General features: G+C 43.2%; 1 protein-coding gene across 5 annotated transcripts; it reads right to left on the bottom strand.

The window, feature by feature from the left end:
- Positions 1-9,519: 9,519 nt before the first annotated feature.
- LOC110521920 (transmembrane protein 11, mitochondrial) lies at positions 9,520-23,704 on the bottom strand. Of its 5 annotated transcripts, XM_021599887.2 has the most exons (5): positions 23,178-23,704; positions 22,179-22,240; positions 14,560-14,664; positions 13,640-13,789; positions 9,520-10,502 (listed from the first exon to the last, which is right to left on the bottom strand). In XM_021599887.2, exons 4-5 carry the CDS (start codon positions 13,666-13,668, stop codon positions 9,986-9,988), a joined length of 546 nt encoding a protein of 181 aa, XP_021455562.1. In that variant the 5' UTR covers positions 13,669-13,789; positions 14,560-14,664; positions 22,179-22,240; positions 23,178-23,704; the 3' UTR covers positions 9,520-9,985. The 5 variants fall into 5 exon arrangements, with proteins under 5 accessions (XP_021455562.1, XP_021455563.1, XP_021455561.1 ...); XM_021599888.2 differs by lacking the exons at positions 22,179-22,240; positions 23,178-23,704 and adding an exon at positions 15,315-15,532 and having other exon boundaries at positions 12,606-13,789; XM_021599886.2 differs by lacking the exons at positions 22,179-22,240; positions 23,178-23,704 and adding an exon at positions 15,315-15,532.
- Positions 23,705-24,133: the final 429 nt, after the last annotated feature.

The following is a 24,133-nucleotide window of genomic DNA, read 5'->3' as shown; positions in this document are numbered from 1 at the left end:
GGCAAAGTGCCTACCTGAGCCAACAAAGCAGCAGCGCACAGACTTGCTATCTGGTGAGACTTAGGAGGTTTCTAGCCAGCACCATAGTGTTGAAGACCTCTCCGCATCTGAACGACTTGAGGCTGCCACGCCTTCAAAGGAGGTGAAAGTCAGAGACTCCAGAGGATGTGGAACCCAGAGCAAGGAATGTCAAGTGGCCACAACAACAACGCAGCCTGGAAACAGCTGGATGACGACCTGGACAACAACCTAGAAACAACACTGGTGGGGAAAAGACACTCACTTCCCTGTCCAAGCTTGTGCCCGTGGTGAACAGTGAAAGATTTGACAATGAAGAGAGCAACAATCAACCCAACAGACAGAAAATGTAGGCTTTTAGGCTTCGCAAAGAACTGCAGTCACTCATCAAGCGCTTCAGGGAGGCAGGTGCCACACAACGCAAAGCTCTACAGGAACTGCAGGACACAGAGTAACCTGATGTCACTCCAGAATGCGGAAAGGGTAAGAACAAGGAGACAGACAGCAAAGCAGAGAGCCAACCCCTTCCACTTCATTTCATTTACACTGGAAGCGGAGAGATCTGGCAACCTTCAGGCAACTAAGGTGGAGAGGTACTCCGACCAGGGAAGGAATGAGCCATTTGGGCAATGCCTGAGAATTTCACCAATCGACCAACCTGAATGCGAACATGGAGGGAAGTCGTAGAGCTGGTGAAAAAGGCCAGAGCAAGATCGGCACCTGGTCCAAATGGATTTCCATACAAGTTCTACAAAATGTGCCCTAAACTCCTATGCTGGCTATGGAAGCTGATCAGAACGGTTTGGAGGAAGGGAGAGATACCAACATGCTGGCAGAGGGCAGAAGGAAATAACTCTTCCAACATCAACCAGTTCCACACCATATCCCTACTCAACGTGGGAGGATAATCTTCTCCATCCTTGCAAGACTCACCATCTAAATGAGAAACAACTACACTGACTCATCTGTCCAGAAGGGAGACATACCAGAATTCCATGGATGTATTGATCACACTAGCGCCATCAGCCATTTGAAAGGGGAGGCCAAGATCAACGGCAGTGACCTCTCTCCCTCATCTTCGAAGACCTGAAGCTTTATCACATTCACGATAACACCCAAAAGCAGCTACTACAGCAACATCAAGCTCAGGTTCTCAGCCAACATCACCACATCATGGCAAGCCCTGGAAAGGGGAATAGTCACAGGATGTACCATCTCAGTGATATTTTTTTTTGATCGGAATTAACCTGATCATCAAATCTACTGACAAAGTCATGAGGCCCGGGAAGAATCCAACAACCACAGAAAATGGTTTATTGATGACCACACCATCACTACCACCACCCACATGCAGGCACGATGGGTCCCGTCAGCTCTGGAGGAAACTGCAGGGATGGCCAGGATGACATTCAAACCTCGCAAAACAAGAAGCCTGGTAATAAGAAAAGGCATGGTTACCGACAGGTTCACCATGACAATTCAGAAAAAGGTAATTCCATCATACATCAATAACCCTATCAAGTTCCTGGAAAAGTGGTACGCTGAGACCCCAAAGGACAGCCATAACATCAAGGTCCTACAGAGCCAGCTGAAAGAAAGCCTCCACAAGACAGGACTCGCTCCCTGGTAAATTCAAAGCCTGGATGTACCAGCACTCTGTTCTCCCCCGAATAACCTGTCCGTTAACCCTGTACGAGTTCACCTTATCAACAGCACTAGAGAGAGCTGCAAACGACACCCAGGAAGGGCTCCCCAGTGGTGCAGCGCTAAAGCACTACTTCTCAGTGTAAGAGGCGTCACTGCAGTCACTGGTTCGAATCCAGGCTGCATCACATCCGGCCGTGATTGGAAGTCCCGTAGTGCGGCACACAATTGGCCCAGCGTCATCAGGGTTTGGCTGGGGTAGGCCATCATTGTAAATAAAAATTTGTTCTTCTTATGGATCAAATCCCGTTAGCGGGATCGATTTGACAACATCTGGTGAAATGGCAGAGCGGCAAATTCAAATTAAATTATTAGAAATATTTAACTTTCATAAAATCACAAGTGCAATATACCAAAATACAGTTTAGCTTCTTGTTAATCCAGCCACTGTGTCAGATTTTAAAAAGGCTTTACGGCGAAAACAAAACATGTGATTATCTGAGGACAGCACTCCATCATACAAACACATGACAATCATATTTCAACCCGCCAGGCATGACACAAAACTCAGAAATAACGATATAATTCATGCCTTAACTTTGAAGATCTTCTTCTGTTGGCACTCCAAAATGTCCCATAAACATCACAAATGGTCCTTTTGTTCGATAAATTCTGTCGTTATTTCCCCAAAATGTAAATTTATTTGGCGCGTTTGATTCAGAAAAACACCGGTTCCAAATCGCCCAAAATGACTACAAATTATCTAATAAGTTACCTGTAAACTTGGTCCAAACATTGCAAACAACTTTCCTAATCCAACTTTAGGTATTTTAAAACGTAAATAATCGATCAAATTTAAGACTGAATATACTGCGTTCAATAGCGTATAAAATGAATGTGGAGAGAGCTTCAGGTCGCGCTCCCCAAACGAAACGGTACACTAGACTCGACACTCAGAAAGGAAGAGGCTACTTCTTCATTACTCAAAAGAAAAACATAAACCAATTTCTAAAGACTGTTGACATCTAGTGGAAGCCATAGGAACTGCAACCAGATGCCTCAGAAATCTAGATTCCCATAGAAATCCAAATTGAAAACAGTGAACTCAAAAGAAATTCCTGGATGGTTTGTCCTCGGTTTCGCCTGTCAAATAAGTTCTGTTATACTCACAGACATTATTTTAACGGTTTTTATAAACTTTAGAGTGTTTTCTATCCAAAACTACCAATTATTTGCATATCCTAGCTTCTGAGCCTGAGTAGCAGGCAGTTGACTTTGGGCAGGCTTTTCATCTGGACGTCAAAATACCGCCCCATATCCCAAAGAAGTTAACTGACTTGGCTAGTTAAATAAAGGTTCAATTAAAAAAATGTAATAGCTTGGCATGCTCCCAACTTCTCAAGCAAAGCTACAACTACCAATCTCATCACTGGCATAAAACTTCAAAGTAGCAAAGGCAAAGCTGGTGATGTGCTGGGACCAAAGTAACAAAGCCTACCATCAGTAACACACTACGCCGCCAGGGACTCAAATCCTGCAGTGCCAGACGTGTCCCCCTGCTTAAGCCAGTACATGTCCAGGCCTGTCTGAAGTTTTCTAGAGAGCATTTGGATGATCCAGAAGAAGATTGGGAGAATGTCATGGTCAGATGAAACCAAAATATAACTTTTTGGTAAAAACTCAACTCGTCGTGTTTGGACGACAAAGAATGCTGAGTTGCAGCCAAAGAACACCATACCTACTGTGAAGCATGGGGGTGGAAACATGCTTTGGGGCTGTTTTTCTGCAAAGCGACCAGGACGACTGATCCGTGTAAAGGAAAGAATGAATGGGGCCATGTATCGTGAGATTTGGAGTGAAAACCTTCCATCAGCAAGGGCATTGAAGATGAAACGTGGCTGGGTCTTTCAGCATGACAATGATCCCAAACACACCGCCCGGGCAACAAAGGAGTGGCTTCGTAAGAAGCATTTCAAGGTCCTGGAGTGGCCTAGCCAGTCTCCAGATCTCAACCCCATAGAAAATCTTTGGAGGGAGTTGAAAGTCTGTGTTGCCCAGCAACAGCCCCAAAACATCACTGCTCTAGAGGAGGAAGGAATGGAGGAATGGGCCAAAATACCAGCAACAGTGTGTGGAAAACCTTGTGAAGACTTACAAAAAACGTTTGTCCTCTGTCATTGCCAACAAAGGGTATATAACAAAGTATTGAGAAACTTTTGTTATTGACCAAATACTTATTTTCCACCATAATTTGCAAATAAATTCATTAAAAAATCCTACAATGGGATTTTCTGGAATTTTTTTTCTCATTTTGTCTGTCATAGTTGAAGTGTACCTATGAAGACAATTACAGGCCTCTCATCTTTTTAAGTGCGAGAACTTGCACAATTGGTGGCTGACTAAATACTTTTTTGCCCCACTGTTACAAGGTGCAATGATTGAGGTAAGACAGGAAGGAAATGGTCTGCCACCAATGCCTTCAACCAGTCTGAGAGTAGACATAGTGCGGAACATCTGCCAAGACAGGGCCTTGGAACAGCACAAACCACATGCTGGGCCAAAGCCAACATCACCGAAAGGAGGCACCTGGTGCACTAGGAAATCAGAAAAATGGTGGAGGAACAGAGAAGGGCTAAAGCAGTAGGGTTGGGTGCACAGGGGGCTTGGACAAGGTAGGAGACAACAGAGAGGAGTCTTTCTTAGGGTGAGCTGTGAAGGATGGAGCCTGCCAGAATCCACTTCCTGTTAAGGTCCGTCTATGACGTGCTCCCATCCTCCACTAACATACATATTGTTTTCAGTGAGGTCTCTCTGTATCAAACCTGGCACCATAGCACATTAACATCCTACACTGTCACCCTCTCCCAAGGCCGCTACAGATGGAGGCATGACCAACTTGAGGGAACTGGCCAATATTCTCAAAGGAGATGAGGAAAAGGATGACTCCCATCAACAAAGGCCCAAAAAATACTATTAAACACTTTTTATATTATCAGTAGTTGTTACCAAGCGCTTATACAGAAAACCAGCCTAAATCCCAAAGAGCAAGCAAGGCAGAAGTAGAAGCACGGTGCCTAGGAAAAACTCCCTAGAAAGGATGAAATCTAGGAAGAAACCTAGAGAGGAACCAGGCTCTGAGGTGTGGCCAGTCCTCTTCTGGCTGTGCCGGTTGGAGTTTATAAGAGTACATGGCCATTAAGCCCAGATTTTTCTTCAAGATGTTCAGATGTTCCTAGATGACCAGCATGGTCAAATAATAATCACAGTGGTTACAGAGGGTGCAACAGGTCAGCACCTCAGGAGTAAATGTCAGTTGGCCTTTCATAACCGAGCATTCAGAGGTAGAGCGAACAAGCCAGGGCATGGGAGAATGAGAGAGTCGAAACAGCCGGTCCGGGACAAGGTAGCACGTCTGGTGAACAGGTCAGGGTTCAATAGACAGAACAGCAAAAACTGGATCAACAGCACAACCAGGTGGACTGGGGATGGGGACAGCCAGGAGTCACCAGGCCAGGTAGTCCTGAAGCATGGTCCCAGGGCTCAGATCTTCGGGGGGGGAATATTATACTTAAGTCCACACTGGACACCAGATAAGACAGACTGACTCTAGCCCCCCGTCACATAGAATATTGCAGCATAGATACTGGAGACTGAGACAAGGGGTCGGGGAACACTGTGGCCCAGTCTGAAGTTAACCCCGTACAAGGCCAACCAGGCAGGATATAACTGTTGTGATGCACCCCTTCTAAGGATGGCATGGGAAAGCACGAGCAAGCCAGTGACTCAGCCTCCGTAATAGGGTCAGATGCAGAGAATCCCAGTGGAGAGAGGGGAACTGGCCAGGCAGAGACCGCAACTCGAGGGGAATTTTTTTATTTTTATATCTATGCTGCCGGGAAGTCACGTTTACTACTTATATCAGTTCACTCGTAACAACTTAAGCATTACGAAACTTATATTTGATCAAATAAGCCATTCATTTTTCTGTTGACCAAATTCGACACTCCATACAAAAACTCCTTGCTTGGTCTGCGAAACAACAAAAATACACCATCTACCAGAGGGAGACAGATTTTCCACCGACTTGGGCCGCTCTCTTCTCTGGTATCACACGATTCTCAACTGATGTCGACTCTCAAATTCATATCAAGATAATCCAAAGCTGGATGTATTAATCTAGCACAATTACTAGAAAAAAAACATTGTACATTTTGTAAGTATTTTAACTGCAGGCCCAACAAAGACTTTGAAGGTTGTTCATGGATGGACATTGTTTAGTTTGTATAATATTTTGCAAAGCCGAAACATGAAACAGGCAAGCGGGGTATGTTGCCCTGTACCGATGATAGCCAAATACTTGGTTGGCTGGTTACATTTCCAATGCAGTCATAATCAACACTTGCAAACAATTTCAAGTGTTGCAAAGAATGACAATCAGGCCCTCATCAAGCTGCAAAACCTGACAATTTCAAATAATATTCCAAAAAGTAAATCAACACATTAATATTGCTCTCACTGAAATTTCCAAAGGCCTACAACAGCTTATTAATTTACTAGTGAGACATGACATTTGTTTTCTTGTAACCCGGCCAAGTCGCGTTGCTGTTAATGTAAAATACCACATGTAAGTTTTCTATTTCACTTTTTTTTTCACCTTTATTTAACCAGGTAGGCTAGTTGAGAACAAGTTCTCATTTGCAACTGCGACCTGGCCAAGATAAAGCATAGCAGTGTGAACAGACAACAGAGTTACACACGGAGTAAACAATTAACAAGTCAATAACACAGTAGAAAAAAAATAGTCTATATACATTGTGTGCAAAAGGCATGAGGAGGTAGGCGAATAGTTACAATTTTGCAGATTACCACTGGCGTGATAAATGATCAGATGGTCATGTACAGGTAGAGATATTGATGTGCAAAAGAGCAGAAAAGTAAATAAATAAAAACAGTATGGGGATGAGGTAGGTAAAATTGGGTGGGCTATTTACCGATAGACTATGTACAGCTGCAGCGATCGGTTAGCTGCTCAGATAGCAGATGTTTGAAGTTGGTGAGGGAGATAAAAGTCTCCAACTTCAGCGATTTTTGCAATTCGTTCCAGTCACAGGCAGCAGAGAACTGGAACGAAAGGCGGCCAAATGAGGTGTTGGCTTTAGGGATGATCAGTGAGATACACCTGCTGGAGCGCGTGCTACGGATGGGTGTTGCCATCGTAACCAGTGAACTGAGATAAGGCGGAGCTTTACCTAGCATGGACTTGTAGATGACCTGGAGCCAGTGGGTCTGGCGACGAATATGTAGCGAGGGCCAGCCGACTAGAGCATACAAGTCGCAGTGGTGGGTGGTATAAGGTGCTTTAGTGACAAAACGGATGGCACTGTGATAAACTGCATCCAGTTTGCTGAGTAGAGTGTTGGAAGCAATTTTGTAGATGACGTCGCCGAAGTCGAGGATCGGTAGGATAGTCAGTTTTACTAGGGTAAGTTTGGCGGCGTGAGTGAAGGAGGCTTTGTTGCGGAATAGAAAGCAGACTCTTGATTTGATTTTCGATTGGAGATGTTTGATATGGGTCTGGAAGGAGAGTTTAGAGTCTAGCCAGACACCTAGGTACTTATAGATGTCCACATATTCAAGGTCGGAACCATCCAGGGTGGTGATGCTGGTCAGGCGTGCGGGTGCAGGCAGCGAACGGTTGAAAAGCATGCATTTGGTTTGATGTTTGATATGAGTCTGGAAGGAGAGTTTACAGTCTAGCCAGACATCTAGGTACTTATAGATGTCCACATATTCTAGGTCGGAACCATCCAGGGTGGTGATGCTAGTTGGGCGTGCGGGTGCAGGCAGCGAACAGTTGAAAAGCATGCATTTGGTTTTACTAGTGTTTACTAGTGCCACGGCAGGAGTGTTGTATGGCATTGAAGCTCGTTTGGAGGTTAGATAGCAGTGTCCAAGGACGGGCCGGAAGTATACAGAATGGTGTCGTCTGCGTAGAGGTGGATCAGGGAATCGCCCGCAGCAAGAGCAACATCATTGATATATACAGAGAAAAGAGTTGGCCCGAGAATTTAACCCTGTGGCACCCCCATAGAGACTGCCAGAGGACCGGACAACATAGCAAACAACCTGATTTTAAGATTAAAAAACACAAGACTACTGGCACCATTTGGGAATCAGATCCATATACACCGAGCATCCTCAAATGGCAGCTTCATTAAATAGTACCTGTAAACACCAGTCTCAATGTCAACAGTGAAGCGGGCCTAGGCAGAGTTTTTTAAATTTTATTTAAAGGCCATATCTCAGACTGGCCAATAAAATGAAAAGATTAAGATGGGCAAAAGAACAGACACTGTACAGAGGAACTCTGCCTAGAAGGCCAGCATCCCGGAGTCACCTGTTGACGTTGAGACTGGTGTTTTGCGGGTACTATTTAATGAAGCTGCCAGTTGAGGACTTGTGAGGCATCCGTTTCTCAAACTAGACACTAATGTACTTGTCCTCTTGCTCAGTTGTGCACTGGGGCCTCCTCTTTCTATTCTGGTTAGAGAAAATTTGCACTGTTCTGTGAAGGTTCACAGCGTTGTACAAGATCAGTTTCTTGGCAATTTCTCACATGGAATAGCCTTCATTTCTGGACATTTTGAGCCTGTAATCAAACCCACAAATGCTGATGCTCCAAAGGACAGTTTTATTGCTTCTTTAATCAGAACAGTTTTCAGCTGTGCTAACATAATGACAAAAGGATTTTGTAATGATCAATTAGCCTTTTAAAATGATAGCTAATTCAAGGTTAACGTAACATGCCATCGGAACACAGGAGTGATGGTTGCTGATAATGGGCCTCTGTACACCTATGTAGATATTCCAGAAAAAAAATCTGCAGTTTACAGCTACAATAGTAATTTACAACATTAACAATTATCTACACTGTATTTCTGATCAATTTGGTGTTATTTTAAAGGACAAAATTGTTTTGGTTTTCTTTCAAAACTAGGACCTTTACCCCCCTCCCAATTTCGTGGTATCCAATTGTTTTAGTAGCTACTATCTTGTCTCATCACTACAACTCCCATACGGGCTCGGGAGAGACGAAGGTTTAAAGTCATGTGTCCTCCGATACACAACCCAACCAAGCCGCACTGCTTCTTAACACAGCGCGCATCCAACCCGGAAGCCAGCCGCACCAATGTGTCGGAGGAAACACTGTGCACCTGGCAACCTTGGTTAGCGCGCACTGCGCCCGGCCCACCACAGGAGTCGTTGGTGCGCGATGAGACAAGGACATCCCTACCGACCAAGCCCCACGAAGCTAGGCTAATTGTGCGTCGCCCCACGGACCTCCCGGTCGCGGCCGGTTACGACAGAGCCTGGGCGCGAACCCAGAGTCTCTGATGGCACAGCTGGCGCTGCAGTACAGCGCCACCCGGGAGGCAAAACTAGGACATTTCAAACTTTTGAATGGTAGTGTATATGTCCCTTACATACACAACCCACTCATACACTCACAGCAAGTCCCCACAAAGAGCTCCAATTGGACAGGATTTTTACCCATGACTGCATGTGTGTAAAGGACAAGACAGAACAACACAATGGTGGCGATTCAACATGTAGAATAGTTAAGAAATGAATAAAGGCAAAAGGACCTGCTGCGCTCGTGTTGGTCTGTCTTGTCCTTAACAACTTTGACTGGTGAGGGATGACCAAACAAGTATGTTTAAAGATCTTGACTTTGTTCCAAAGAGTGAGTACACCTAGAAAGACAAAAATCTGAAAACAAAGGTAGTGTTATTGCCTTTGTGATTCAAGAAATGGTGTAGAATTTGTTTAATGAAAAAAGAAATACAGAAAGGAGAATTTGAAATATCCTAATGTTTAATGAAAGGGTGACGTACTGATCAGCAAGAAAGGGATACAGTAAAACTACAAGGAATAGACAAATGTTGGTAATACTTAAGTCTGTCCATTTCAACTGCAACACGATTCAGTCTATTTATTTTTACTTAGCTACCCTTGTGCACTAACTTAGTGTATTGAGGGGTACAGGGACGGGGAAGAGGCACAAGGGTTCCATATGGATAAGTGCACTGGTGATGTCACTTACAAGTAAAGAAAATTAGAAGGTAAAAATAATTCCTTCTAGATTTAACTATATCCATCAAACAGCTCAAAATGAAGCACCCACTCAAGTGGGGTGGGGGGGTTAGAGGCAAACCCTCGACTGTGCGCATGGCTTCCACTTGGCGGATTCTCTTTTCCCGTTTATTATATATATATATATATATATATATATTTTTTTTTTAAAAACCTCTTCAGAGTGTGCTCATACCGCGTAGAGTTCGTAGATCTTCTTGGCGCAGTAGGCCAGGGCGGCCAGCGCTATCGTGTTGTGGAGTCTCTTTCTGTGGATGTCGTCCCTGCGCACCAGCACCACTGGCGTGGAGGAGGTGAGTGTGTGCAGGGGCAGCCGCGAGAGTTTTTGGCTGTTGTACTCCACCTGGTACTTGCAGCAGGGATCGAACTGCCAGGAGATTCCATAGAGGGTGGAGCATGCCACGCTGAGGGCACCAGCGGGCAGTGCTACGTAGCGCGAGTACTCGGGCGGTAGCGAGAGCGGCGTCAGGAGGCAGGCGGTACCTGACAGCACGGCCATCTTGTGCAGGCAGTTACCCACGGCGATCCAGCGGGCCGTCTCGTCGCCAATGCGCGTGGGCTCGATCACAATGTACTTGTACTGTGCCTCCAGTGCCTGCTCCAGCTCGTACTCAAACTGGTCCTGCGCATTCTCCCCGTTGTAGATCTCGTGAACGATGTAGCAGTCCGTTGCCGCCATCACTCCCCTGTGCACAGAAAGAGGAGATTATAAATAGTAAGTAGATGGAAAAGATCATTATTTTCCAAGCTTCATAGCAATAGTGCAGCTTCGGGGCCTAAGGCAAGTGGTTGCACCATTTTTTTTAATGATGATGTAGAGATCTATTTATTGCCTTTGCCTCCCTTATCCTACCTCATTTGCACATGCTGTATATAGACGTTTTCTACTGTATCATTGATTTTATGTTTGTTTATTCCATGTGTAACTCTGTTGTTGTATGTGTCCAACTGCTTTGCTTTATCTTGGCCAGGTCGCAGTTGCAAATGATAACTTGTTCTCAACTAGCCTACCTGGTTAAATAAAGGTGAAATAAAGATAAAAGATGAATACCACTTGTGAAGAAATAAGGGGAACAACTACTTTCTTTAAATTGACTTAGTCCATGACCTTGATATCAGATTACTGCACAACTTTTTTCAGCACAATGTATGGTAAAAACAAGACACTTGTGTTACTTTGACATGTGTTGCCTGTGCATGTTTGACATAAATAAGAGCTGTTGAATCAAAGGGTAAGTAGGGTATGTTCTCGCGTTTAAAATTCTTAGAGTTGACTAAGTAGGCATCAGTCACTGTCAAGTTGCCTATTAGTAATAAGCTATGGTATTAATGCTAACGTAGCTATGGGCAATAAACAATATGCGGGAGAAAACAAATGCAGCAATATCAAATAGAAATAACTCACGTGTAAAACTCGAATCCTCCACTTTGCAAACATTATGCCCCGCGCAAGAGTGCTAACTAGCTTCTAACAAGGTTCACACGGTTAGCTAAATAAGCCTGCGTTCGTAAATTCACCCTGGCTGAGCACACTAAGTCAGACACGCCAGAGCGAATTACGAACGCACCCATCAAGTAGCTAACTACTGTTAGCTAGCTAACGTAGACAAAACTCGGGGTTAGCGAACATGTTGATCATTCACAACTGTTTCAACAATTCCAGTAACACCTATATTAGTTGTTGTGCTGTATACGGACGCAGCTTTGCATAACGTTACATTGATTAGCTCCACCGCTGTTTGGAAGCTTGCTGCTCTGAAAACTAGCTAATACGTAAATTGCAAGCGGTGAGTAAACGTTGTGTTATACTAGCGCATATCAAATATATCTGTTGTATATCTACTTTGTAACGTTACGGCATGTTTTCACACTATTTTAGTTGGGTGGCTAACCTATCCAGAACTTGATTTTGAAGCTTTGATGAACAGGCTAGCAAACATGATAATCAAAACATCACATGAGCAGTTATGGAGGAAGGAATTCCGGAAAGTGACAGATGCATTTTGCTTTTAAAAGCCACATGTTGGAATAGTGAATGTGTGGGGTATCATAAAATAGACATTGGACACAAATAGTCGTGATTATGGCAATGGTTGAGTATAACTGACCTCTCCCTGTTGACTTGGACACCGCGCCTCCTTCCCAACGACGCCATCTTGGAGAACCAACAAACGACTGCTGTCGACGCAGTGCAAGCTAGGATATGTAGTGTATGCAATACTTCCAATACACTGCGAGGACGACTTCATGTACTACATTTTCCATAATTAATTTAACGCATGTAGGGATGTACCACTCATTATTTACACCATGTAAATGTAGAGGTCAGTTTAATTTACTACACTAGTACCTTTTGACGTAAACTGTAATGCAAAATGTGTTCAACACAAATGCGGTAAATGCGGCATACACAAATCATGTTCATGTCTTGTGTAACAGTTGGGAGATGACCAATCGCAAGCAAGGACAACACTATGGGACTCGACTAGGACAAACCATTCTATAGCCAGGTAGCGCAGCAGGTAAATTATTCCACTGGGTATTTCCCTTACGGGCTACACTCAAGTAGCCTAGTGGTTAGAGCGTTGGCCAAGTAACCGAAAGTTTGCTGGATCGAATCCCCGAGCTGACAAGGTAAAAATCTGTCGTTCTGCCCCCTGAACAAGGCACTGTTCCCCGGTAGACCGTCATTGTAAATAAGAATTTGTTCATAACGGACTTACCTAGTTAAAATAAAACTAAGCTTCAATGCAACTGACTGTCACACTGCCTCAGGTTGGAATACTCACCCATATTGTGTCCTGTCCTATCCAAGCTTCTCTAGTGAGTTGATCTCTGGTTTAAATCGCACATGGTGTAGAACTCTACACTGGGAAGTGTAAACCAAGGTGACAATTCTTTAGCCTGCCTCCCTCTCCAATATATTACATTTTAAAGGTGCACCTTATTAAATGCACCTTGGTATTAAGTGCACCTTGGTATTCTGCAGAGGTGAAGTATACTAGGAAACATTTCAATTTATTAGCCAGTTTAAAATAAGAGACATAGATAGACATCGAAAATAATATCAGTCTGCAGACTTTATACCCATCTCTATCAGACAGACCTACAGAGCCAACCTCTGAAGACTGTCATCAGTTTGACTGCCTACCTGACCAGTATGCATTCAGTCACCAAGCAAATAGTATATCTCACCTAGGTCAAAGCCAGAGAGAATCCCTACTGCAGTTTAAGATACTCAGCAAATAAAAAATACAAAGGGTAAAACCTGTCACTTGATATTGGAATTTTGTTTTCTGCTTTTTTTAAGCCATGCTTGTAAACTGTATAGACAAAATGTCAAGTTTTGAACTGTAGTAGAACAGCCCTGAATTAGTGCTTTTACAGACAGAAGATCACCCCAACTGTCAATGAAGGTTCTAAAAAGCTAATCAAGGTCCTGATGAACAGCTGTTATGTCTTTCCGGTTTTGACGAGAGGACATTGTTCACTCCTCTTCAAGGACCAGCCAAGACAGGATAGGTGAAAGCAATACTGCCGAAGCGTGATGGAGAAGACAGCCTTGGGGGCAGAAAGACTCTGCAACATTCCTTTGTTTTTACACACACACACACACACACACACACACACAAACGTCCATGCCCATGGACAGGTAATGACAATGGCACTCGGACAGTTCCTCTACCACTGCTCTCCAACAGGAAGTCTTTATGTCCGTAGGGATAGGTCTAGTATAGTTGCCCTTTCCCTTAACACCCCCCCCCCCCAAAACAAACAGAGCACAAAGCCCTCCAAACCAAAAGCATGAGCCCATGCTTTCTACCTCAGTCTCTCTCCGCTCCTCTCTGTCATGGGGTCACATTGGGTGGGTGTGCTCCAGGTATTGAGGTTGGGGATTCTCTGACTTATTTCTAGATGTACCAGCAGGTCAGGTGAGCCTTCAGATCCTCTTCCACCTCAAAATCTATGGCACCTGCAAACAACAGAACATTGCCATTTAATGTAGGAATTGTTTTGTAGCTTGAGTTTACAAAGTAATTGTCTTTGTCACTGGTTTTATTTTAATACATGCAGTAACCAGGGACTGCAGATGAAGTGAGACACTTGCTTTATTACATTTTATTTGATATAAAGATTTGAAAACGGTAACATTCCGGTCTACACTGATCTTAAAACAAAACATGTTCTAATTTCCTTCTTCCTCTTATCTCTACCATAACTGCTCCCTTGATATTACCCACCAGCGCTCTGAGCTGAGCTCATCTGGCAAAGCACTGAATAAACAGGCCAATGTTTGGATTTCCAGAATTACAAGCAACGTTCATATTGCCAGGCAGCTGTTTATAAAGAGAACTAGATGGGAAAGAGTCCAAACTGTCCAATAAAATCAGTTTATCGGCTGCCAGCTTAGGAAACTATTTACTATCTCTTACTGGGTTAAAGATGTCCAAAATACTTATCTCCATACACAGCATGAGCTGAGCAGCTCCAGATTGCAAGAAGGTCCTCCTGCATAATTGTTGTGATATTGAAAATGATGGGTAACATTAGGGGTTGTTTCTGGACAAGGCCATGGGCTCAAATGCCTAACTACTAATACTGGGACCTTTGGACTAGCATCACTTATCTGAAAGGCCCAGATAAATATAAAGATAAAGATGTAGGGATATAATAGGAGTGAGGGTGTAGTGTCTATTTTGGCATTGGGCCATGGTTCCATTCCATATTGTCAGACAGTCGAACCTTGGTAATGCCTCTCCCTCTGTAGGCGTCTGGAACCTCCGTATGCTGCAGGTCCAGTCTTCTTCCCAACATACTCATACAAGAGGACCACACAGTCATGAGAGCCTGGGACCAAAGAGAGAAGGATTTATTTAGATGGGTGCAATCTTTCAGAATAGAAACTTAAGACAATGTAACACATTGATATGCTAAATAAGTTGTCATGACTCATGCATAATATGGAGTTGTCTGCTCTAGGCCTACACCATTCACGACTATTAAAAGGTCTGTAAACATCAGTCTGATTCGCCATCAGACCTCAATTAAAGATCAGGAGTGCGGGCAGATAAGAGGAATTTCGTTTTTAGAGAAAGTTAAGCAGATTCACTCATCAGTATTTTTTGAGCGAATGTGCATGCACATAAACTAGAAAACTGAGAAGAACAACATTTTAGATGCGTGACAGCAAGAGCATTCAATTCACCCGTTCAACGCCAGAAAGCTAACAATTAGCCTCGTTGGCGAACGCTAAAAAAAATATTTGGCTATACTACTTGAGTTCTAGTTAGTAGCATTTTGTCCGTTTGTTTACTAACAACGACCATTAGGAAAAAAGTAAGCTCATTTTCTATCTAAATTACAGTTCGACTGCAGAGGTAAACTAGCGCAAAAGATTATGAAAACGTTGGTTAGCTAACTAGCTTAACCACACTCTTTGGTAAACACCTGTTAAAAGGGAAAACACGTACGATTTCGCGTAGCTAAAATTACATTACCATTTAGTCGTATGGTAAACTGACGCTTTTCATTCATGTGTAGCCATGGTCTTTTGTCGTCCTTTAGCTAAAACTTATTTGATTGAGGTGAAATGGATCTCAAAGCGATTAAATCACAGCCCCCTCAAACTCAGAAGAATCAATATCCAACAAAATACTCAATCACCCGCCTAGGAAGTCTACTGTAGATCACATGGTCTGAGGACCAATGATTCTTGATTTGAGAATGGCCGCGTTCCAGACCGCCTATATTGTTGTTTGGGGTTGCGCATAATCTGTTTATCTTGTCATCAATTATCAGTTAATGTATCACATATTCATGGAGGTTCATTCAATCAAGGTAAACACTTGGCTTACTAGTATAATAATAATTTTGCACGCCCAATTTTTCAGTTTTTGATTTGTTAAAAAAGTTTGAAATATCCAATAAATGTCGTTCCACTTCATGATTGTGTCCCACTTGTTGTTGATTCTTCACAAAAAAATACAGTTTTATATCTTTATGTTTAAAGCCTGAAATGTGGCAAAAGGTCGCAAAGTTCAAGGGGGCCGAATACTTTCGCAAGGCACTGTATATATAGATGGATTTTCAGTGAACATTGCTGCTGTGAGATGCATGAGCACAGCATTACAATAATAATATTGGGAGGTCAGAAACTCATTCGGTTGGATATGAGTTATGAGGACGTTAGAAATAAGACGTCTTATTCAGGTCAGATTCTGACTTCGTAGGTCATATTGACGTCTAAAAAAGACATCTGAAAACCTTTCAAAAATCAGCCAGAATCAGAGTCATAATGACACATTTACAACCAACCTTTTTTTGTGGATTGTAAGATCCAAGAAACTATTGTTTCTCAACTTCTTTCTGCAGTGAATTTGAGATTGGGGTCAGATAATTTAATAGAGCTCCCGATTGGCACAGCGGTCTAATGCTTTGAACACACCGGCTGCATCATTGCATCAATGCTGCATAACATTTTGGATCCATTTAATGTGCCTTGGGCAACGAGTGGCAATTTTACAGCTAGACCCTTTACGTCATCCACAAGTGTGGGCGCCACCTGTGCATCAAGACCCTCAACGTCATTTACAAGTGACACCACCGCCTCCACTGGTGCAGCGAGACCCTCTAAACCTTGTGAAGACTTACAGAAAATGTTTGACCTCTGTCATTGCCAACAAAGGGTATATAACAAAGTATTGAGATAAACTTTTGTTATTGACCAAATACTTATTTTCCACCATAATTTGCAAATAAATTCATAAAAAATCCTACAACGTGATTTTCTGGATTTTTTTTCTCATTTTGCCTGTCATAGTTGAAGTGTACCTATGATGAAAATTACAGGCCTCTCTCATCTTTTTAAGTGGGAGAACTTACACAATTGGTGGCTGACTAAATACTTTTTTTGCCCCACTGTATATCATTACATTTCTTCCCCAAATGAGCCACGTTGTGGCACTAACTGGTAACTGTATGGGGAACTTGTTTGTGGCTACCTAAGTGTCAAATAAAATGAAACAAAAATGAATAAAAACACAAACAAAAGATATACAAAATATAGTAACCACACCGCAATCATCTAATTGGACTGTATTCTATATACGTCCACAGTCTTGGCTAAATGATCCTACCATGGCATTGTGTCTAATGTCATATCTAGGGCATTCCTACTTAGTGGTGTGTAGCTTAGGGCACTATCCTAAGTTGATGACTACATGATACATCAACAGCTGCAAGGCACTAGCTTCGGACAGTCTACAGGGATGACCTATGGACCTCTGGGGTGTACTGTAGCTGTAGAGTCAAAGGCTTCAGGGTAAATGTTCAACTTTACCAAGGCTGTTATTTTGCTCTGACCCTTAAGTGATCCTAGCGTAAATCCTCATTAAATGTTTTGTTGTACATGTGCATTTATGCTTACACAAGCACACACACCAAGGGAAAGAAAACCAAGTATCCTGGCAGGCTGCAACCTGTTCAGAATGAGTCTGACGTCATCAGATAATTTCCAGGTCAATGACTGGAGGTCAGTAAAAATTGGTGTTGACCTCAAGCCATATGCCAAGGGGACCTGTAGTGGTTTTACTACAAGTCAATGTGTCCTACCCCATTTTAGTCGCTATAGGTATGAAGGAGTCTATTTCATACCTATGTCATCCATGGAGGAGCTAACCTCACAAAATAAGTGCTCTATAAGCACTGAACCAGTCGTACGCGGTGTGATCATGGTTCATGACTTCTAATAACTTTCCTCCTGAATGGAGGGTTCTATGTATTAGTGCCATGTGTGTTAACCATCAGAGGAGTGTTTTGGAGATTCCCTTCCACATGTTGCAATCTTAGTGACTACTATCGCCTCTGTCGCTGTCATCAATGGCAATTAAAATTGTTAGGTCTCTAACCTTCTTACTGATTGTGGCAGGACTGACTGTTGCTGGCATTGGTAGTGGTACCCAAGGGGACCAGCTATCCTACCAATTCATTCTGAAATGTTATCTTACCGAAACACATGATTAGAGCATTTTACTAGTTACATTGTAGTTGAGACTACACATGGCAAGGAATGATCACTGTTACTATTTGTTTTTGGAGGTGGAAATTCCACTGGACTTATTTTACGACCAGTGTGGTACACCTCAGTGATATCTCAGATGTATTTTAAGGTTATCCACATCGAGGGGCTTGTCCACTCCTCTCTATTCTTGTGGGGAAGTTTACAACTAGATACAACTAGATTTGTTTCCTGCTCGGGCGGCCTCATAGTGTTGCACGTAGTCTCGACCCCCTCCCCCCACACCAGCCTCGAAGGGCACCTTATGGGTCTGGGCTAGTATTCCCCCCTTTGTGTCTCGGGAACACCCCACCAGCAGTTGGTGTAGGTGTCGGAGGCAAACAAAAATGTCGCTTGACCCTTTGTACGAGTTGTCAGCAGCCACGTTGTTATTAGATGTTATTAGGCTGTAACCTTTCAACCAAATATCCCGGTGATTGTGCTCCAAAACACTCCGTGGCTGTCGTGGCCTGCCAGTCATTACAGCGTTCGTGTGGCAACCGTTCCAGTACCTGCGAACCGACACAAGGATATCTTTGTGATATCGCACAGTGTTTCACCAATGGGAGTCATCGGGTCAGTTGCGGGACTGACACCGGTAGTGTCTTTGTAAGGGGTTTCAGTCCCCCTCAAGCGGAAAACGTATCATCGGAAGCAACAGTCCACTCTGCTTATCGATGATTTTCTTCCTGAAACAGCCTCAGTGCTTGCAGATCGACTCAGGTCGACTCATCAGGGTTTGAGTGGAATTGGCTATTACGATGTTTTTTTACCTTTTTCTACTCAACATTTGTATCAGAGTCTGTAGACAAAGCCTGTGGGCTTGTTTCTTGATCGAGCAGGCCCTGGATAGGGTCTCGAGTGAGAGTGGGAGTAATTTGATTGTTTACATCCTTGCTAAGTGTGTTAATTCTGGTGGACCTGTCCAGCAATTCGGCCATGGTCATAGTGACTTGTCTTTTTCCCCTTTCTCAATTTTTTCTCGCATTAGTACTTCACATAGTATAACTTCTAGAGAACATCTGTCTACGTTTTGATTGTCATTGAACCTTTTGTTAGCCTTGTGACTTGACACTGTGTGGGTTGGGTGCAGGAACGTAGCGATCAGGTCGATTGTAGCGGTAGTCGCTTCGCTGGCTATGCACTTTACAGGCATTTCGACAGCGGTGGGGATTGGTATCGTCGTTTCGTGGTAGAAACCGTTGTTGTGTGTCATCTCTCAATGCTCCAATACCTGATAACGCACCCTCTAACTGGAGTGAGTGCTCCTGTTCAATCTTCAAACCCAAGATCTCAGGGTTCTTAGCGTCGCGCACTTTTGATGCCTTAAAAGCTGTGCTCGCAATCTCTCTAAGTTCTGAGATTGGCAAACCAATGTGGACTGTAGGGCCCAAGTAGGTAATGAAGTTGGGATAGATGTTCAACAGAAACATGGTAATAGCTCTTACATTCCTGTTTCAGTGAGTAGGCCAAAGTAAACTGAACGAAGCCTATGATAGTAAACTTGTGGGTGTTCATTCCGAGCTTGTTTGACAGTGTTAGCCAGCGAGCTGTCGTGTTTGCGAGTTGCTATTGTAGACGAATGGACCTTGTCAAGTCTATTCGACGTTCGCTTCAACAGGTAAAGCCTATCAGGGCACATAGAGTTCGGGTAGCCATCCAAGGCATCCTCTATGTCAGCTAAGAACGTCTCAGTGTCGTTTGGCTTGGAACGGGGTCAAAGGTGCAGAAGTTTTTGATGAGTTTGTGAAGGCGTTCCGTGCCAAGTAAGAGGGTTGGCTCTTCATCCTGTGGGGAATTGTGGGCCAAAAAGGCCAAGAGGAGAAGACTAAGGGACACTTGAGAGGGGCAAATTCTGAAACCTTTTGTCGTCTTCACTCCTTTGTGTACCAGGCTCTGGTTGTGAGCTAGGTTGCTTGGTTGGGTAGTCACGTTGTAGCACGTGTCTGTTCTGGAATTCCTCCAGATGGTACCTAAGTATTCTGCTGCATAGCAGAGAATACTTGGGTGCGTAGAGCACTTATTTTAGACACGTGAGTGTCGCACTTGCTATGATCAGCCTCATAGTTGGCATTTTTTAAATTTCATTTTACCTTTATTTAACTAGGCAAGTCAGTTAAGAACTAATTCTTATTTTCAACGATGGCCTAGGAACAGTGGGTTAACTGCCTTGTTCAGGGGCAGAACAACATATTTTTACCTTGTTAGCTCAGGGATTCGATCTTGCAACCTTTTGGTTACTAGTCCAACACTAACCACCAGGTCATGGTTTGCAGGTAGAGGTCTTGAGTGCTGTATGAGAGATTCAGAGATTTCCTCCCCTTGCTTTGAAATCAATATTTCCATCTTCATCACCTGAGTTCTCATCATTCCATTGGTCAGCGACTTCAATGAGTTCCGTGGATTTTGTCATCCAACTTGGTCATTGTGTTAATTGACAGATCGTCTTTGGTCTGCAGCATTTGGACTAGAACATTATTGCTTTAAGTAACATTCATCAAAACTGCATGAATGTTATCAAGTTGCGCTCTCCTGTTTGTAGATAACTCGTCAGATTTATCTAGTTTGGCATGGACTTCATCGTCTTGAGTTTTGGCTAAATCGAGTTGTTCCTGTAGAAAACTATTTTGTTGAAGAGTTTGTGATTGTTCATCGTCATTTAATGGTTCAGTTTTCAAAACGCAGTTCCTCGATTAGCAGAATGTTTTCCTCTTCTGCTTTTGTCATTCGTTTCCTGGTTCTCTCCACATGTCCCTTTATATCAACCGTTTCTTGCTCATGCTTCTACTGTGCACTGCGGTACTGGACCGAGGCTAAACTGGAGAGAACCTTAAGGCCTGCGCCCGTTGCTTGATTTTGGAGCGCGTTTGTCGCAATTTCTGTTTTTTTCCGGATTTGTATCACTGCTGGGGTCAACGATCAATTATTTTATGGGTGAGGGTTCACTAATTAGCGGGGGACTGGAGACCACCCCCTTTGATAGCTTGGGTTTTGAGTCATTGGAAGCTGAAAAAACGATTTTAATCTATGTACAGACGTTAATGAACCATCAATACTGGATCAGTAATGTGGGAGTTGGACGTGAAGGAATTTGCAAAAGCAATTTAATTGATTAATCTCTGTATAGACAATCTGGGAATTCAACTGTAATTAACCTGAAAGTGTTGCTGTATCTAGGTTAATGTGGAAAAGTTTAAAATGTCTCATGGATTGGAACAAATCAATTTGGACCTTATCCAAATGATCAACCTGAAAAGGTTTGTTTGGCCATTTAACTTCCTTGTTAAATTTAATGAGACAATCATATCCAATCAGTTGAGAGTGGCTGGATATTATCAAGTGTAACCCGTTGTAACAGATGTAAGAACACGTTCTTCCCACTATTTTGTGTATTTTTATACTGGCATTCTTCACAACCAAGGGTCATTGATCCCAGAAAGCTAAAATCAAAACAGGATTCCACTTTAAACAATGGGGGGAAAAAATGGCTGCTCTCCCTTTGTTAGCTTAGCATCTAATGCACAGCTAGCCTTACTTGTACAGGAATCTCACTTCCAAGCACAACATGGTCCGCTATAATACGGGAACGGGTTTACTAATGACATCTCACATTCAAACCCCATCAGCTTTTCCTTCGCTAGCAATGTTTTACCGGAAAACGCGGTAACAAATAAATACACAGTGACCTACTCAAGCTACTGAAACGCGAGAGATGACAGCACTTCGATCAAGCGAATATATCTACTAAAATTTCTGTAAAATCGCTCTATAAATGAATAATGACCCGAGTCTACTCATGAAACGCGAGAGACAGAAATAGTCCTACGTTATGGCCAACGAGTCAATTTCCCAGAATACCTAAATCGGCCACCCCTATGTCATGGCTCGTAGACATTCAGTAATTCATCTTACACGCTGACTTCGTCAGATAAACAACACCGGAGGCAACCTATAGTATTTTGCTCAAATGAACACACACACCCCCAACAACAAATTTTGCTATGGCTCTAATGGTGTATAACGTAATCTGCTACACAAATTATAGAGACTGAATACAACAGTAAGGCCTAATTCTGTTTTACATTCCTCGCACAGGGGCTCCAATATGTTGTGACATGACCTTCATCAATGTTATGACTTATTTATCGAATCACTAACTGTTTAATTGTTACCAGATTAAATTAATCATGTAACAATTAACTCATTAGGAATTTGGGGCATCATGGAAGAAGTTGTTTAAGAGTTACCATCACCCAAATTTAACTCATCGATATATACATCGATAAGTCATCTATTAAATCATTACCTCATATCAGTCTCATTCTGAACGTCGCAGACTTCTTGAATCCGCAAGAACCCCAGCCTTTTCTGTTAATTCAGTACACAAATTGATTTAATTATAAACACATAATACACATACATGAGACAAAAGTCCCTAGTGGACTGACAAGATATTATGGCTTGTTACACAAGCTTGGGCCAGTCACCCGGATCGAATCCCTGATCTGACAAGGTCAATAAATCTGTCGTTCTGCCCCTGAACAAGGCAGTTAAACCACTGTTCCCCAGTAGGCCATCATTGTAAATAAGAATTAGTTCTTAACTGACTTGCTTAGTTCAATAAAGGTTCAATTAAATTTAAAAATAAACATGTAACCCGATTCTGGAAACTAGGCCTATGTCGCAAGTCACGACTTCACAGGAGAGCCGTTTCAACGTAAACAATAAAAAAAAATAAAAAAGCCTTCTTGAACATGTGAACTTTCATGTACCTTTGCACATTATTAAGAGTTCTAACTGTTTGTGTGTGTGTGTGTAGAATGACACCATGATGTCTGGGCACTCAGCCAAGAACCTGATAATCAACTGACTGGTTCCTCTTAAGATAACTGGAGACAGAGTAAAGGTTATATCCTGCACACCAATGATGAAACTATTGTTCTGTTTGGAGCCTGTTTCTGGGCGAAAGATTCATGTTGTGTGTGTGTGGTTCCAAGTACGACCATCTGGACCAACAGTCAAAGGCATGCCCAACTTGGGGGAACCCTTGAGCTATTATTCAAGGAAGTATGTCTGGAGTGACTTCCTGTCATTCTGGCGTCTACTGTCCTCACTCAGTTGTGACAGACTGAGGCAACCTTTTCACCCAGTTGTCTCCCCCCACACACATACATAGGGTCACTTGACTATATAAATGCTTGACTATATAAGTTATCCAATACTCTGTGTACAGGAAGCTCTCACTTCATCTCACCGGCGTGGGTGGGACCAGCCTCATTATAATACGTTTAATAAAAGTAAATACCTTGGTTGATTTTGCCTCATTATTGGTTAAAGGTAGAATTTCCACCACAGTGGGTGGACCATTTCAGTTTGTCCGTGATGTGTATGCAGAGGAACTTAAAACTTTCCACCTCCACTGCAGTCCCTTCGATGTGGATAGGGGGGTGCACACTGCTGTTTCCTGAAGTCCACAATCATCTCCTTTGTTTTGTTGACTTGAGTGAGCGGTTGTTTTCCAGACACCACACTCCTAGAGCCCTCACCTCCTCCCTGTAGGCTGTCTCGTTGTTGTTGGTAATTAAGCCTATTACTGTTGTGTGATCTGAAACTTGATTATTGAGTTGGAGGCGTGCATGGCCACGCAGTCATGTGTGAACAGGAAGTACAGGAGGGGGCTGAGCATGCACCGTTGTGGGGCCCCAATGTTGAGGATCAGCAAAGTGGAAATGATGTTTCACCACCTGGTGGCGACCCGTCAGAAAGTCCAGGACCCAATTTAGACCCAGGGCCTCGAGGTTAATGATGAGCTTAGAGGGTTGTATGGTGTTGAATGCTGAGATATAGTCAATGAACAGCATTCTTACATAAGTATTCCTCTTGTCCAAGTGGGATAGGGCAGTGTGATGGCGATTGCGTCGTCTGTGGACCTATTGGGACGGTAAGCAAATTGAAGTGGATCTAGGGTGTCAGGTAAGGTAGAGGTGATGTGATCCTTGACTAGTCTCTCAAAGCACTTCATGATGACAGAAGTGAGTGCTACGGGGCGATAGTCTTTTCGTTCAGTTACCTTTGCATTCTTGGGTATAGGAACAATGGTGGCCATCTTGAAGCATGTGGGGACAACAAACTAGGATAGGGAGAGATTGAATATATCTGTAAAACACACCAGCCAGCCGGTCTGTGCATGCTGAGGATGTGGCTAGGGATGCAGTCTGGGCCGGCAGCCTTGCGAGGGTTAACACGCTTAAATGTCTTACT

This window comes from Oncorhynchus mykiss, chromosome 30, assembly GCF_013265735.2.
Source record: "Oncorhynchus mykiss isolate Arlee chromosome 30, USDA_OmykA_1.1, whole genome shotgun sequence".
Classification (NCBI taxonomy): Eukaryota; Metazoa; Chordata; class Actinopteri; order Salmoniformes; family Salmonidae; genus Oncorhynchus; species Oncorhynchus mykiss.
Note: the sequence above shows the minus strand (reverse complement) of the source record. Positions and strands in the feature narration are given on the sequence as shown.